Here is a 16,806-nt window from a genome sequence, read left to right on the forward strand (position 1 = left end):
CACAGCATGGCTTGTGGGATCTTAGTTCCCTGAGGAGGGGGTGGAATCCAGGCTCCTGTCAGTAGAAGCACAGAACCCTAAGCCACAGGACTGCCAAGGAGCTCCCCCACCTCCCATCTTCATCTCCATTATTGTTTTTCCCTGATTTGGGATTATTTCAGCCTGAACTAGGGCGCCTCTCATTTAACCACCTTTGGCACTTTTCCTTGCAAGAGAAGCCAGAGTGACTTTCAAACACTGGAGCCTGATCGTGCCTCACTGCTGTTCTGAGTCCTGAGGCGTCTCCACGTTAAGATGAGACTGGTGCATTGTGGTCTAGCCCCGCCCACCTGTCCTACCTCAGCTCCCTGGCTGCAGACACAGGTAGGATTTCTAGTGGCTGTTCAAACATGCCATATGCTCTTGTTCCTTCAGTTTCTCCACGTTGCAGGGGCTGATCCTTTGGCCCACAATTCCCTCTCGGGTCACTCTCCAAAGCCCTCCTTTTTGTCCAAGTCTCAGCTGAAAAGCGCCTTCCTCTGAAGACATGACTTGCCCTGAGATTTCCTTGCTTCTGCTCACTTGCATTGCACCCTGACCTTGCCTGCCCTCTGACAATATCCTCCCAGTCTGTCTTCCAGGGGCTCTGTAAGCTCCTGGACAGTGGGGCAGCTTCTTTTAAACATTAAATTCCCAGGGCCAATCTAGGGGGAATGAGCAATAACTGTGTGTGGAAAGGAACAGATGCTCAACAAGACAGTTTCTCATGTCCTGGAGCTCAAGGGCAGTGTGGGGGATAGGTTCATAAGGACCTCGTGCTGATGGTAAACTCGTGGGGTCTGGTATCTGGAGAAGTGAAGGGGACCAGGTGCAAGTTTAAACACACACCTCATTCACAACACCACACTAGAAAAAGAAATCTAAGTCCTGGTTTCTGAGCATGATGAGAATATGTGCTGTTTGAAGAGACAGAGTGCACTGGCCTGGAGTTTCCAACAGGGTCTGTTTACAGGGAGATTTTGCAGGAGGAACCCTGGAAGCGAGCTTGGCTCCTCTGCACCCTGCCCTCCTCTGATCTCCTCCCAGCCTGGAGGGCAGCCCTTTTCTCCTGTGAATGACCAATCCTGATGGTGGGAGGTGGCCTGCTGGTAACTCTTCAGAACCTGGCAGCAGGTTAAAGGACAATCTTTGAAAAATAAACAAATGACCTCAAACCTTAACTTCTCTAAGAAAATCCACTGTTTACCCAAGAGCTTGTGTGAATAGAGCGGGTAAGGAGTAACAAACCTGGACTTCAGTTAAAGCAGTAAAAAGGAATTTTATGGAACTAGTAGGGAAACATCTACTTCTGCTTTACTGACTATGCCAAAGCCTTTGACTGTATGGATCACAACAAACTGGAAAATTCTGAAAGAGATGGGAATACCATACCACTTGACCTGCCTCTTGAGAAATCTGTATGCAGGTCAGGAAGCAACAGTTAGAACTGGACATGGAACAACAGACTGGTTCTAAATCGGGAAAGGAGTATGTCAAGGCTGTATATTGTTACCCTGTTTATTTAAATTATATGCAGAGTACATCATGAGAAACACTGGGCTGGATGAAGCACAAGCTGGAATGAAGAACCTCAGATATTCAGATGATACCACCCTTATGGCAGAAAGTAAAGAACTAGAGCCTCTTGATGAAAGTGAAAGAGGAGAGTGAAAAAGCTGGCTTAAAGCTCAACATTCAGAAAACTAAGATCATGGCATCTGGTCCCATCACTTCATGGCAAATAGATGGGGAAACAGTGGAAACAGTGACAGATTTTTTGGGCTCCAAAATCACTGCAGATAGTGATTGCAGCCATGAAATTAAAAGACATTTGCTCTTTGGAAGAAAAGTTATGACCAACCTAGATAGCATATTAAAAAGCAGAGACATTACTTTGCCAACAAAGGTCCATCTAGTCAAAGCTATGATTTTTCCAGTAGTCATGTATGCATGTGAGAGTTGGACTATAAAGAAAGCTGAGCACCGAAGAATTGATCCTTTTGAACTGTGGTGCTGGAGAAGACTCTTGAGAATCCCTTGGACAGCAAGGAGATCCAACCAGTTCATCCTAAAGATCAGTCCTGAATATTCATTGGAAGGACTGATGCTGAAGCTGAAACTCCAGTGCTTTGGCCACCTCATGCGAAGAACTGCCTGATTTAAAAAGACCCTGATGCTGGGAAAGATTGAAGATGGGAGGAGAAGGGGAACAGAGAATGAGATGGTTGGATGGCATCACCGACTCAATGGACATGAGTTTGAGTAAACTCCAAGAGTTGGTGATGGACAGGGAGGCCTGGGGTGCTGCAGTCTATGGGGTTGCAAAAAGTCGGACGCAATTGAGTGACTGAACTGAACTTAACTGAGGGGGAAAGAACGGAACTCCATTCCCATGAATGCAGAGTTGATTGGGTTTTAAAGGGTGAATGAGAGCAAAGGGGGGTGGCGGGTCTCAAGTGAAACTGACAAGGATGGGGGCAATGAGATGGAGTTGAGCCAGAGGTACTGATTACAGTTCAAAGGAATGGTTCTCAGGCCCTTGAGAAAGACACTTCTGAGTTGTAGGAGATTCATACACATCTGGAAGGGACAGAGGGAGGATTCGCAATGGTGAAGCCTTTTGAGTAAGGGCTCTAAAAGTGAGACAGGTTGGGACCTGGGACCGTTTGCTGCAATGCTTGCACCTGGACAAAAGTCTCCTGCAGCAACAAAATACAAAAAAACTACAAGGGACTAAAAATAGCTGTGTGCATGTGCAGTGGGGGAAAATTATGAACAAGAAGATACAAAAGACCCCAAACCCAGCAAAAGAAGGGGTCTGCTTTTGCACCCTGCTTTATGGACCCTGCACCTAGGACCACCAAGGGGTGGGCAACCCACTTAAGCTACCCCTCCAGCCCTACCCCTGGATCCACCCCTGCCCTCACCCCACATAGGAATCAGCAGCCCCCACCCCCCACCCTCACCCTCTCAGGGAGCAAGGGAGGAAATCTGTTACTTGTTTTTGCTTCCTGGTGCTGCAGCTCAAGTTCCAACATAGCCTTGCCTAAATTTCTTGCCTCCCCTCTGCTTCTTACTGGTTTCTATTGATTAAGGAGGCCAAGAGCAAAGGTCAGTAACAAAGAAGGGAGGTGAGGATCGAGGGGCCAGTCCTCAGATGTTGGCAGGAACAAAACACTGAAACCTCCTGGCAACAGTGAGTTTTCTCAGGTAGGCATTCGAAGGAGAGGCTGGGGTCATCCTCGGGGCTTAGCCTTATGCAGCAAGAAGCCATGGTCGAGTTTATCCACAGCATAGACGTTTCCAGGGAGCGGGTTACCGGCCCAAAGTTCTGCAGTTCTCAGAGCCATTTGCCAGTAGGAGCTGCTAAACGTTTAAAGTGGTCCCTTCGACGTCCGCTTTCCCTGTTCGCTGGGCTCCAGTCACGCAGTTAAGTGGGCCGTGCAGGAAGCCAAGAGGCAGTGGAGAGCGGGTGGAGTGTGGGCGGGTGAGGGGTTGCGTCGCAGGCCACCAGGAAGAGGGAGCAATAAAGCGAAAGTGACCGCTCAGAGAGAGGACGGCCAGCCAGGCCTGCGGCTTCGGTTTCCCGATCCGTGCCTCCCCCGTCTGAACATCCCGGCCCGCTCTCTGTCTCATGCCCCTCGGTTACCGCCGGATCCTCGGCGCCTGTTAGGCGTCCCCTGCTTGCGCACAGCCAGTCCCGCCGCCTCGGCGCGCGGAAAGGGTGCCAGGGCGCGTCACCGGACCGACCCTGGCTCCGCCCTCTCGCCCGGAGCCGTGAGCGCCAGGCGCCCTCCTCAATCCAGACGCTGCCCCGTGTGCGCTCAGGCCCCCGCCCGCGATCGCTGGGTCATGGGCGCCGCCGGCTCCTCGGCTCTGGCCCGCCTGGGCCTCCCCGCGCCGCCCGGGCCCCGCTGGCTCGGGGTGGCCGCCCTGGGACTGGCCGCGGTGGCTCTGGGGGCCGTCGCCTGGCGCCGCGCGCGGCCCGGTCGGCGCCGGCGGCTGCAGCAGGTGGGCACGGTGAGCGAGCTGTGGATCTACCCGGTCAAGTCCTGCAAGGGGGTGTCGGTGGACGCGGCCGAGTGCACGGCCCTGGGGCTGCGCAGCGGCCACCTGCGGGACAGGTAGCGCCTGGCGCGGGGACAGCGTGGGACCTGCTGGGGAGGGTGTGGGTGGGGGGAGCTGGGGCTTTGTCCCAGGAAAGGAGAGTAGAGGTTTGCCGCTTGAGTTTCCTGGGCTGTCTCTGATCTTGTAGATAGAAGGGTCAAGTTGGTGTCTGGTTCAGATTTGGAAAGGTAGTGGAGGCAAGCTGTTAGCTGCAAGTTTTTGTGCCTGGAGGGCTCAATGAAGCCAAACAACTCACAAGGCTGGAGTTTGGAGTGGAGAAATCTTTATTGCAGGGCCATGCAAGGAGACTGGTGTCGCATGCCTCCCCCAGACCTCTCCTGGAAAGGTTTTGACAAACTTTTTTTTAATCTTTATTCATTTGTTGGTCTGCAGTGGGATCTCTGGTTGTGACCTGTGAACTACTAGTTGCAGCACATGGGATCCAGCTCCCTGACCAGAGATCAAACCCCGGCCCTGCACTGGGATCGTAGAATCCCACCCACTGAACCACCAGGGAAGTCCCTTGACAAAGCATTTTTAAAGCCAAGTGAGGGGGTATTGCAGGGTCAGAAATAAGATCCTGCACAATTTTCTTGACTGGCTTACTGTGAAGTAACATGGGGGTGTCACAGGAGTTAATGTTATTATTCCTTAGGCTCCAGGAGGCTTGGAGCTGTGTACTCATGGTCATCTAGTAGTTAACATCTTCCATTTGGTGAGGGTTTTCATATCTATAAACCAGCCTGGGAAATATGTATCAAATACTGTTATTTAGGTGTGCTGTAGTCCGTGGGTTTGCAAAGAGTCTGGACTTAGCCACTGAACAACAAGAAGGTACTTCAGAGAGAACCTAAAGCAGAGATAGGGGAGGGACTGTCCTGGGAAAGCCCCACAGGGTCCTGCTTGCTTGCAAAATCTCTGTCCCTCCCTGGAGGAGAGGCTGTATAAAAACATGGGGTCTGATTGCTTATCTCCAAGGCTGCTGTTCTAAATTTTCTGATTCTTCGTATGAACGCAATAGTAGAAAAGTAAAATGTTCTTGGCACTAGTGGGTAGATGGGAGCAATGCTGAAACCAAGTCTTGTTCAAGCACACTGGCTTTGGCCTTGCTGGGGCTGGGCCCTCACCATTTCTAATACCCGGGGAAGGTTCCTGAGACATGCTGGAGGTTGGGGCCCTGACCCGCTGTAATACGTAATGAGCAAAGGGCAGTCTTCTGTTGGGGAGGGGATATGGCAGGGAGACCATGCGTGTAATACCTGCCACTAAAGGAATGGTGTGTCCCCTCCCCCAGAGGCAAAGTGATCCTCAGTGAAGAACTTTAGGTAAAGTCTTTACCTACATAGGACCTGACACATCAGAATTTCATCCTCCTCCCTCAGAAGAGGTGCCCTGTTGTTTTTCTCCCGCCAGAAGTGAGCCCACAGACATATTCGTGGACACAGAATGGCGCAGCTGCATAAGGGGAAGGCCATCTTGGCAGGTGTCAACTTAAAAAAAAATGCACAACGTGAATGTTAAGTTTTACTTGGGGCAAAATGAGGACTGCCGCCCAGGAGCCAGAACCTCAGATAGCTCTGAGAAACTGTTCCAAAGAGGCAGGGGGGAAAGGTCAGTATGCATGTGATTTGGGGAAGGGGGAATACATGCAATCAAGCACATATTTTTCCAGAAGATTTCTACCAGTCTCGTGAGGCTTTGCTAGTCATGAGGAACAGTCATCACCTTCAAGGATTTTAGTGCTTTTCCAAATATGAGGAGATACAAAAATTGGGCTCACAAAATTGGCTCCTGAAAACGTCTAACCATCTGAGGACCTGTCTTCTCAGTTTTTCCCAGAGCACAGAGTGCTTCATTTTCTCTCTCCACCCTGAACTCCTTTCAGGAGGTGTTGAAAGTCAGCAGCTGCAGCAACACATGGTTTAATCCTTGTAGAGGTAGATGGCCAGATGCCTGGCATGTGCCAATTGGTAGTTGAGACAGGGAACGATTCCAGACCCTATAAAGAGTCATCAAGGAAGAATGGAACCTCCTTTTTTGCTTCCTTAGGATGAAGATGCTTTGCTGTCTGGCTGGGATAGATTAGCTGTGGTCCTATGTCTAGAGGAGGGAGGTTTGCAGATTGGTTGTTGCGGGAGCCTTCTAGCGGAGGGTGTCTGCTGTCCTGAGTTCATTCCCGGGACACGTGTATTCTATTCGCTGAAAATTGCTCTCCCCTTAAAGAAATATGGGCTCCCACGGCATGGAAAAACTTCAGGTTGTTTTAGAAAAGTGTTGTGTGAAGCTCACAGGGAATTTTCCATCCCTTTCACCACAGATTTCTAATCCCGGAGAGTTACTTATTTTTGGTTGTGCTGGGTCTTCATTCCTGCACGCGCTTTCTCTAGTGATGGTGAGCGGGGCTGCTCTTCCTTGCTGTAGGTAGGGTTCTCCTTGCAGTGTCTTCTCTTGAGGAGTACAGGCTCTGGGTGTGCAGGCTCAGCAGTTGTAGCACATGGACTTAAGTGGCTCTGAACCCTGTGGAATCTTCCTGGACGAAGATGGAATGAACACTTGGCCCCTGCATTGGCAGGTGGATTCCTATCCACTGTACCACCAGGGAAGTCCCTGGAAAGTTTTTAAGACTGTAATATCCTGAGTTTTCCATCCCAGGCCTATGGAATAGGAGTGAAACAAGCTTGTGTGGGTTGTGTCGACTTAAAAAATAGTCACAACCTACAAGTTGAGAACTGTGTTGAGTTCTAAGTTGAGTTCTGTTTGGCGGGAATTTTTAGGACTTCAAACCCGGGAGATAACATCTCAAGTGACCTTGAGAGAACTGGTCTGAAGAGGCAGAAGAGAGGAGCCAGGTTATAGAGGAGTTTTGCAACAAAGGGCAGGTAATCAGTCTGATTGTCAAAAGTTTTTTGTAACTTAAAAAAAAACCTAGATATCCCAAGTTAAGGAATTTAGCGCTTTTCTATTATGGGAAGATGCAAGAGTCTGAGCTCACTGAAATCATTCCTCTGATATGCACCACACCTATCTGGAGCCAGCATCCTATTTTCACACCCTGAGTTCCTCAGGGCTCACAAAGGGAGTAGCTGCATGGCAGGTATTCTTCCTAAGTTCCCTCAGGGCTCACCAGCTCACAATGGAGGGCTGAAATTGCTGCTGACTGATAAAGAACCCGCCTGCCAATACAGGGGATGTAAGAAATATGGGTTCCATTCCTGGGTTGGGAAGATCCTCTAGGAAAGGGCAGACAACCCACTCTAATATTCTTGGCTGGAGAATCCCATGGACAGAGGAGCTTGGTGCGCTACAGTCCATAGGGTCACAAAGAGTTGGACACGACTGAAGTGACTAAGCACGCCCGTTGACATCCTTATTTGCTGATATGGCAGGAAATACTCCATTTCTCAGGTGTTAAAGTCTCCCTAGGTGATTCTGATGCTATGATTAGAGGGTTTCTCTGGGACCATTAAGAAGAATCTGAGCTGATTCAAGTGTGAAGGATTAGAAAAGCCACCTGATTGCTGGGAAGACTTGAGCCAGAGTGAAGACATGCATTCTCATGCTGCACATCCAGAGAAAAGGCAGCTGTGCTCCCTTCTTCACGTGAAGCACTGATGCTGTTTCACAGAGAGTCAGTGCTTGCCTGTGTGTCCGCTTTTCATCAGGAAGAACTATTGTTTCCCACTGCATGTTGCCACTACTTTGCTGTGACTCTGGCTTCCATGGAAAGAGAATATTTTTCCTTTGCTTTGCTGCCTCTGTGGACATCCGAAAATAGATGGAACTGTATGAGCGTTCCCTTGTTTTGAACAATATATGCTTGAGATGGGATAGTGTGGTGTGGAGACTGGGGTGAGGCAGGGAAAAGCGATGGAATACTTTTATTTGATGGTTCATACTCAGCAGACACTGAACAAAGGCCTTTCAACAGATAATATAATTTAAGCCTCATAGCAATCTTGTGGGCTAGATATTGTGTCCACTTTGCAAATAAGGAAATGGTATCAGAAAGGATGAGTATCTGACCCGAGATCACAGTGATCTCGGTGAGGCGGCAGTGAAGTGAGATCTTAATTCCCTGCCGAGGAATTGAACCTGGGTAGCCTGGATGAGAATCAGGAATCTTAGGCACCAGGCCAGCAAGGGCTAGAGGCTAGAAGCTATTTTTCCCCTGGATCTTTGACCCCAGTGAAAAACGCATTTATCACAGAGGCAGAAATTGTAAATGCCGATACAAAGTTTATTATTAGCAATGTGGAGAGAAAGGGTGTAGGCAGCCCTCTTAGTGAGAAGGAGCCCACCTATCTCTTGTCTCAGAAAATGCTAACAGTTCTAAGTATCCAGCCTGAAGCCCACTTCTTTGGGCCCCTGTGAAACGTAAACAGGAGGCCAGTTGTAACTATCTAACCTGGAGCCCATCTGTCTCCTACAGCAACAAGACCACTATATGCTGAAGGGATTTGAACTGATATCTCTGAGGGCAACACTCATGCCCTTGCTGTGAAGCCAGTATGTAATTTACAAGGGCAGGGATCGCAGCAAGTCTCAGGAGACCTCCAGAGAAGTCACTTAACCTCTTCCGAGCCTGTTTTTCATTGGCTAAAGAGGTTGAATTTGATGATCTCCAAGTCCCTGTCTAATCTATATTTTATTTACTAAGCAATAACTGAAACTGGAAAACAAACTGGAACGAACTCTGCTACAACGCTGTTATTCTCCCAACTTGAGATTTCCATCGTGAAACTCCACAGAGTCTAAAAGGCAGGAATAGGCCGCTTTGATTAACTTCCATTTCGAACCCGTGTCTTTGGAACTGTTCTCTGATGCTGAGCGCTTCCTCTCTAATTGCTCTTGTTATGCCCAGAGTCCGAGTCCCCAAAACTGAGAGAATAAGACGTCCACAGCAATGCAAAAGCATAAAGGGGTTTATTGCTAGCTCGAGTTAGGGCCCAGGTCTTATCCAGCACAGTGGAATCCGACAAAAGCCCCGAGCTCTGAATCACATATACTTTTATACAGACGGTTCTTTGTTTTTGTAACAGCATAGCTGATTGGTTAAACTGTACGCGCGCGAGGGACTTTTAAACCTCCATCCCTATCTGGATTGGCTCGGGTCTGGCGCGGGCGGGGTCTACGGGGATTTTTCTGATTTTTCCTCCCTTTGCTGGCTCAGTCCTTCCCACTTTCGAGGCCAGTCTGTCCATTTAGAAATGACACTTTCCATCTGTCTTGCGCTCTTCTCCCTGAACACTGCTGTGGGTCGTTCAGGGCATCGCTGTTCCTTTGGAGACTTAGTTCTGGGCTCTGCAATGCTCTTCATGCCACACACTAGTGTTTTCTGTGTAAAACGGAGGTGCTGGCTTTCAGGGTTGCAGGTGAGGAGAAGTAGGTCATGATCAAATCCACACTGCAGACAGATCCTTTCTTTCTCATCTGGCAGAGCAGAGGTCATTATTCACTCCTGGGCATTATTTGTGTGCAGGAGGTGAAAAATAACATCATTCCGGTTACAGGGTAACGGGGGTGGCTGGTGTGTGTTGCCGATGGCTCTTTGCATCCTCCGTTGTGATCGTCCCGCCCCAAGGTCAGGCTGCTTGCAAGCTGCCTCTTGCCCTCGCCATTGCAGGTTAGCACAGAACTTCCAGCCACCACTTCTGCCTCCTCCCAGGGATTAACACCCAGCTCATTATACAATAAGCTGGGGGCGAGGCTTGAGAACCAGAGTGCAGGGTTTCAAGTGGGGAGAAAGATGGGAGGTGAAAAGACTTGGCCCAGGGCTGACTTTTAGAAATAACGATCCGTAGGGGTGTGTGACTCCTGTCTGGATAAGCCTGGTCTTGTGGGGCTCTCAGAGGGAGGCTCGTTTCAGAGCAGGACGGGCCATGTTGGAAGTTCAGGTGCAGGCTTTGGTGGGGTTCATTAGAGCAGGGCCACCCAGGACTCTGTGCCCAAGGATGAAGCTGGAAATAAGGAACAGGGCCCAGCCCTGAGGGAATTGTTGTTGTTCAGCTGCTAAATGGTCCCCGACTCTTTGCAACCCCATGGACTGTAGCACGCCAGGCTTCCCTGTCTTTCACCATCCCCTGGAGTTAGCTCAAACTCATGTCCATCGAGTCAGTGATGCCATCCAATCATTACAGCCTCTGTCGCCCCCTTCTCCTCCTGCCCTCAATCTTTCCCAGCATCACAGGCCTATGACAAGGTAGGCAGGAAAGTGCTGGGTCGCAGAACCCACTCTTACCCCACAGGTGAAGGGCTAGGGAACTCTGAAAGCCAAAGATGCCTGGGAAAAAAAAAAGGAGGCCCCCTCAGAGGGTCGGGGACCTAGTACTGCCCAGCATCCTCAGCTCCCAGGAGAGTAGCCACAGCAGTTCCCAAAATGCCTTTGCTCTATCACCACTGCCACGGCCACCATGGTACCCGTGCACCAGCATGCATGCCAGGGAGCTGGGCTCAGGACCCAGCCCGTGTCTGCTGGCTTGGAGGCAAGTTATCCAGCACTTGGACAGGAGTGGGCTGTCTGAAGGGGAGGTTCCAGAGAGGAGACTCCCTGCCAGAGACCTGGCTTATCAGGTTATCTCACCATTCCATCTGGCTCCAGGCATATTTTGAAATGTCTCCCTCATTCCAGCCGGGGCTGTCTTTCTTTCCTGCTCACGTGTGGGAGGCTTCAGCTTTCAGTGGTGGGCAACCACCAGTCTGCTCTCTGTTACTTTCTTTGTAAAATGTTTACTTATTTGGCTGCACCAGGTCTTAGTTGCGGCATGTGGGATCTGGTTCCCCCACCAGTGAGCAAACCTGGGTCCGAGTCTGCAGAGTTCCTCACCCACTGCTCTTGTTCTGTCTAAAACAGTGACGCTGAAACTCATTTTCCCTAGGGGCGGCACACTTAGGAATCAAATCATATGTGTGGTATAACCCAAAATGTCAGTATATGCATTACTATAGATAAGAGCATAACCAGCCTAACATTCCATTCTTCAGCTCACTCTGCACCCCACTCTCTCCCTGGATGTGATACACAGAGTGTGAAAGCTGAGCCCAGAACGGGGGGTGGGGTGGGGGGTGGGGACTGTCTAGAAGATGAGTTCTTATCTAACAGGGGTGGGGTGGGGGGTGGGGACTGTCTAGAAGATGAGTTCTTATCTAACACGTGAATTGCGTAAGTCATTTTTTTTTCTCCAGCTTTACTGAGATAACTGAAATATAACATTGAGTAAGTTTCAGGTGTACAACGTGATCATTAGATACACACATATATTGTGAAATGATTCCCATAATAAGGCTAATGAACACATCCCTTCACTGCATGTAATTTCCATTTTGTCACTGTCGTTATCGTGAGAGCATTTGAGATTTTCTCTCTTAACAATTTTCAAGTGTAAATACAGTATTATTAACTAGAGATGTCATAATGTACATTACAGACATTTTTTTCCCCTTAGAGCTCAAAGTTTGTACACTTTGACCGCCTGAAGGCAGTCACATATTTCCCCCACCCTCACCCCAGGGCAACCACCAGTCTGCTCTCTGTTACTTTCTTTGTAAAATGTTTACTTATTTGGCTGCACCAGGTCTTAGTTGCGGCATGTGGGATCTGGTTCCCCCACCAGTGAGCAAACCTGGGCCCCTCACCTGGGGAACGTGGAGTCTTAGCCACTGGACCACCAGGGAAGTGCCCTACTTTCTGTTTCCAGCAATTTCCAGCTTATTAGATTTTACTTACAAGTGAGATTATACAGTATTTATCTTTCTCTGTCTGACTTACTTCACTTACTGTTAATACCCTCAAGTTTCACCCATGTTGTCTAAAAATTGCAGAATTTCCTTCTTTTTATGGCTAAATAATATTCTGCCATATAGATATACCACATTTTCTTTCTTTTTAAAAATGGTGCATGGGGGTCTCAAAGAATTGGACACAACTGAGTGATTGAGTACACACATACAGACGCGGCATTGGTTTATAACGTTGTGTAAGTTTTCACGTGTGCATGAAGAAGAAAGGCTATTTACGGGTTTCCTGATCAAGGTCCACATGTCCCAGCAAGTTAAGCCCAGCAGAGGCTGGTTTGCATCCACTGGAATCACACACATTCAAGACCTTTGTCTAGAGTTTCAGTCCACCTGCACCAGTAACCATTTAGTCAGTCCTCTCTTGTTCCACAGCAGAAAGACCTGGAAGACCTTTTGCTTTAACCAGCGAAATCTCTGACCAAAACAAAGTCCCAAAGTGAGCAATGTATGAGCTCTAGCAGTAGAGGAGATCCCTATGCCAGCCTCACCAGGATTTGAGGGACTGGGGATTTTCATACATTGGCCAGATGCTCTTTCCCAGGGTTCTTTGTACCAAACAAACCCTTTTGGGGTGTGGGGTAGCACCATCTCTTGGAACAAAAGAATTTGGCTAGACTTGGATATTGTCTAGAAATTGCTGGGTCCTGAGTCAGGGCAGAGGGAGTTTTTTTTTCTTTTTTTTAAATGTTCGTCTGGTTGCTCTGAGTCTTAGTTGCGGCACTGGGATCTTTAGTTACTGCATGCAAACTCTTAGTTGCAGCATGTGGGATCTAGTTCCCTGACTAGGGATCGAACCCAGGTGTTTTGCATTAGGAGCTTGAAGTCTCAGCCTCTGGACCACCAGGGAAGTCCCAGAGAGGGAGGGTTTTGATCAAATAGAAAGCTAGAGGGGAGCTTTGGAGTGGGTGGCAAAGGCTTTTCTGAGTGTGCCCTTGTTTGTTTCTTGGCAGGTTTTGGCTGGTGATAAAGGAAGATGGACACATGGTGACTGGCCGGCAGGAACCTCGCCTTGTTCTGGTCTCCATCACCTATGAGGACGATTGCCTGATCCTCAGGGCTCCAGGCATGGACCAGCTGGTTTTGCCGACCAAACTGCATTCTTCAAACAAGCTCCATGACTGCAGGTGCTCTGCTCTGGGGCTCCGGGGACCTGTGCCAAGACTCATTTCCATTTAGGCTCTCCCCTGTGCTCCACCTTGCTACACTTTGTACAGTAGATGATGAGACTGGTAAAGGAAATATTTAAGAGAAGTCTAGTCTACTTTGGGATCAAGCCAGTGGTCAAGTGTGAGTGGGTGAAACAGAATACTGCATTAAGGATATTTAGATTTGCTTTCATCAGATATGGCAAGACATGCAGACACAGAAAAAACTGTCATGAAGAAAGAAGTTTTTTTTTTCACACATATATTCACACATGCCTAGAAACCAGAGGCTCATGCCATGCAGGACCACATGGGGAAATACCGGGGTCTGCCAGGAGGCAGAGAGGTCAGAGGAAACTGCAAGACTCTTTATTTTGGTTTCTGCAGGCTCTGGGAAAATTGGCCCTGGGGCACAGGGGTTGTCCTTGGTTGTCTGGTATCTGACCCTGGTGATTAGAGCCGGAGAAGGTGGCCAGAGTGTGAAACGCAATGGGGGAGGTGGTTGGATGAGGACTTTGGATTGGCTGGTTTGCATATGAAAGCCCAGTGTTTCACTATCTCTCTCAGTTGGTTAGCCCTGGAAGGGGGAGTTCCTTCAGCGTCACCAAGTCCCAAGATATCAAAGCATCAAAACCAGAATAAGTAATAAAAATATAGAGAGGATACAGAGGGCCAGTCTTTAAGGTTTGTCTCCTTTTGTTCAAGTAGGATGGACTTCTGTTCAGAATTGCCAGGCAGACAAGGGTGTTCATTAGTGGAAACGTTCCTGCCTGTATCTCTGGGTTGAATGATACAGATGCTGAGGCTTTTCCTGCTGACTCTGTGGCCCCTGAGGTCTGAGATTGAGACTGCATCAGGAGGTATGAGATCTGACCTCTGGCCAGACATGCGTCTCAAGCCTGGGCTTCCTTTCAGCCTGTGGGACCCTTGCAGGGCCGTCCAGTTGCATGGCTTTTCAAGGTCTTGTCCTGTGCTAGTCGGGCGTCCTAGAGGCTTAGACACTTGCCATGGGTGCTCCCTTTGTAATGACCCGAGAATTCTCAGCATGTGGAAATTGGAGAGTCTCGGAATGCTCCCTGTACCCTCATGGTGTGCTTTTATTAGCAAAGTGTCTGAACTGAAACCCATCACTCCAGGTTCTACAGTTTTGAAAGCCTGAAGCAATCATTCATTGACTACAGTATTTCAGTTAATTATCTCAGTAAGTTTACGAGGCAGATATCAGTACACTTTACAAATGAGGAGACCAAGCTCAGAAAAAGTAAAGGAGATTCCTTAACAGAGCCGTAGGGACGGGGATGCAGTGTCATGAATTTGATTGACTTTCATTGTTAGTTTCTTTAACCAGCTTTCCCTATTCACCCTATGTGGTGTCATTTTATTTTTTGAGAGCGACTGTAGAGCAGTAGGGCTTCTTAATTATAAGGATTTATGAACGATTGATGTCTAAAAAGTCCAAACGTATTTTCAGGTGTGAGAAGGAAATGACTTAAAACCTGGACAGTCCAACAGAAGTTTTTTTTTTTTTTTCTTTATAACTGAAGTAATAGTTTCCTTTGAAGAAGAAATTTCTCCAGCTGGGTTTCATTCCATTATGAGATATAGTGACTACTGACAATATCATATAATTAAATATTTGATATGTGAGGAATCTACATAAAGTATGGAAATGAAAGTCGCTCAGTCATGTCTGACTCTTTGGGACCCCATGGACTACACAGTGCATGGAATTCTCCAGGCCTGAATATTGGAGTGGGTAGCCTTTCCCTTCTCCAGGGGATCTTCCCAACCCAGGGATTGAACTCAGGTCTCCAGCATTGCAGGCTGATTCTTTACCAGCTGAGCCACAAGGGAAGCCCAAGAATACTGGAATGGGTAGCCTATCCCTTCCCCAGTGGATCTTCCCAACCCAGAAATGGAACCAGGGTCTCCTTCCGGCATTGCAGGCGGATTCTTTACCAACTGAGCTATCAGGGAAGCCCCACATTAAGTATTTATAAGTTGTAAAACACAATACTGAAACAAACACCTGTAGTGCCATACCCAACTTAGGAAATATAACATGAATGGATTTATTTCAAGTACCTTCATGATGTCCTGCCCCTCAGAGAAACCAGGGTCCTGAATTTCTTTTTCTCCTGGTTCCTGCTACTCTCCTTTTTATGTATGGATGCGCTCCTAGATAATATATGGTTAAGTTTTGCTTCAAGTTTATGAAATGTCATTACGCAGTATTCTTCTGTAGCTGCTTGTTCTTTTCAACGCTGTAAGATTCATCTGTGGCTTGTGGCTGGAAGCTGTAGTTGAGTTTTTTCACTGTGGGGTAGTTTCCACTGTATGACTTTGCTACAGCGCTCTTTATGCTCTTCTCCATTAACTCATGTCATTTTGCAGGTTTTTTTCTAATAGGAAAAATGTCCCAAGAACATTTTTCTACATATCTTTAATTCTTTAGAGCATGAGCTTAGGAGTAGAATTACTGAGTCATTGGGTATCTGCATGTTAATTTTGATAAGGAAATGGCTAATCGGTTCCCAAAATTGTACCAATTTATACCTCACCAGAGTAAGGGTTCATTGCCTCGTGTCCTCATCAATTAGGTTTGTTACCAGTCCTCCTCATTTCAATTCTGCAAGTATCTTTAAAATGAATTAGGTGGTATCTCTTTGCAGTTTGCATTTCTAGGCATTCCATTGAAATCTGGAAGCTAAATATTTTTTCTTTATAGTTATTGGTTCCTTGTGTTCTTTTTGTCTATGAAATTATTTTTTATGTTTCATGCCCAAGTTTTCCCTATTGATGGGGAGTTCTTTAGGTTGGATCTATTTGGTCAATTATAAGAGATGCAAAATCCTGCTTTGTGATTTATTTTTAAAATCTTTTTTATGGTATCTTCTGAAAAATAGACATTTTAAATTTTATGATATTCAAAGTAATTAATCTTTTGGGGGGGGAATTTGCCCTTTTTGTGTCTTAAGAAATATACTCTATTCCAAAGTTATAAAAAATTCTCCTACTATTCTTTTTCTAAAACTATTGAAGTTTTGCCTTTTTCACTTATGTTTCTGCATCTAAAGTTTATTTATTTAGTTTTTTAAAGTTGATTTTTGATGGTGATTTGAGGTAGAAATTCAATTTGATTTTCTTATACAGTTATCAAGTGTTCCAGTATTTTATTGAACAATCCATTTGTTTCCCAGTGATCTATAGTGCCACCTGCATTGTGGCATCTGAAGATCTTTGTTGTCGTTGTCTGGTCGTAAAGTAATGTCCAGCTCTTGCAACCCCATGGACTACAGCCTGCCAGGCTCCTTTGTCCATGGGATTTCCCAGGCAAGAATACTGGAGTGGGTTGCCATTTCCATGTCCAGGGGATCTTCCTGAGCCAGGGATTGAACCTGCATCTACTGCTTCTTTATCACTGAACCAGTTGCTTCTTTAGAAAGTGTCAGTTATTTTCTGAGCTCTCTCTCCTTTGCACTGGATTCTGTATCCATTCCTGATCCTATCCATCACTGTCTTAATTTCTTTAACTTTATATCTTGATATCGAGTAAGGTGAATCTCCTCATTATTTTATCTTCCAAGTGTCTTGACTATCCTTGGACTTCACACTTTTATTTTTTAATCAATGGGACATTGTTATTGTTTTTATTTTTTTGGTCTCACTGTGTGGAAGGCAGGATCTTGGTTCTGCAACCAGGGATCGAACCCATTCACACTGTAGTGGAAGTGCAGAGTCC

General features: G+C 47.3%; 1 protein-coding gene across 1 annotated transcript in view; it reads left to right on the forward strand.

Annotated features, from left to right (window-relative positions):
- Positions 1-1,241: 1,241 nt before the first annotated feature.
- LOC138416368 (mitochondrial amidoxime reducing component 2) overlaps positions 1,242-16,806 on the forward strand; it is a 39,656-nt gene continuing 24,091 nt past the window's right edge. The window contains exons 1-2 of the mRNA XM_069545386.1: positions 1,242-4,142; positions 12,870-13,043. Of these exons, the coding sequence (XP_069401487.1) occupies positions 3,871-4,142; positions 12,870-13,043 (446 nt within the window). The 5' untranslated portion in view covers positions 1,242-3,870. The remainder of the gene's footprint in view (positions 4,143-12,869; positions 13,044-16,806) is intronic.

The sequence above is a fragment of the Ovis canadensis genome, chromosome 12 (assembly GCF_042477335.2).
Source record: "Ovis canadensis isolate MfBH-ARS-UI-01 breed Bighorn chromosome 12, ARS-UI_OviCan_v2, whole genome shotgun sequence".
Lineage (NCBI taxonomy): Eukaryota > Metazoa > Chordata > Mammalia > Artiodactyla > Bovidae > Ovis > Ovis canadensis.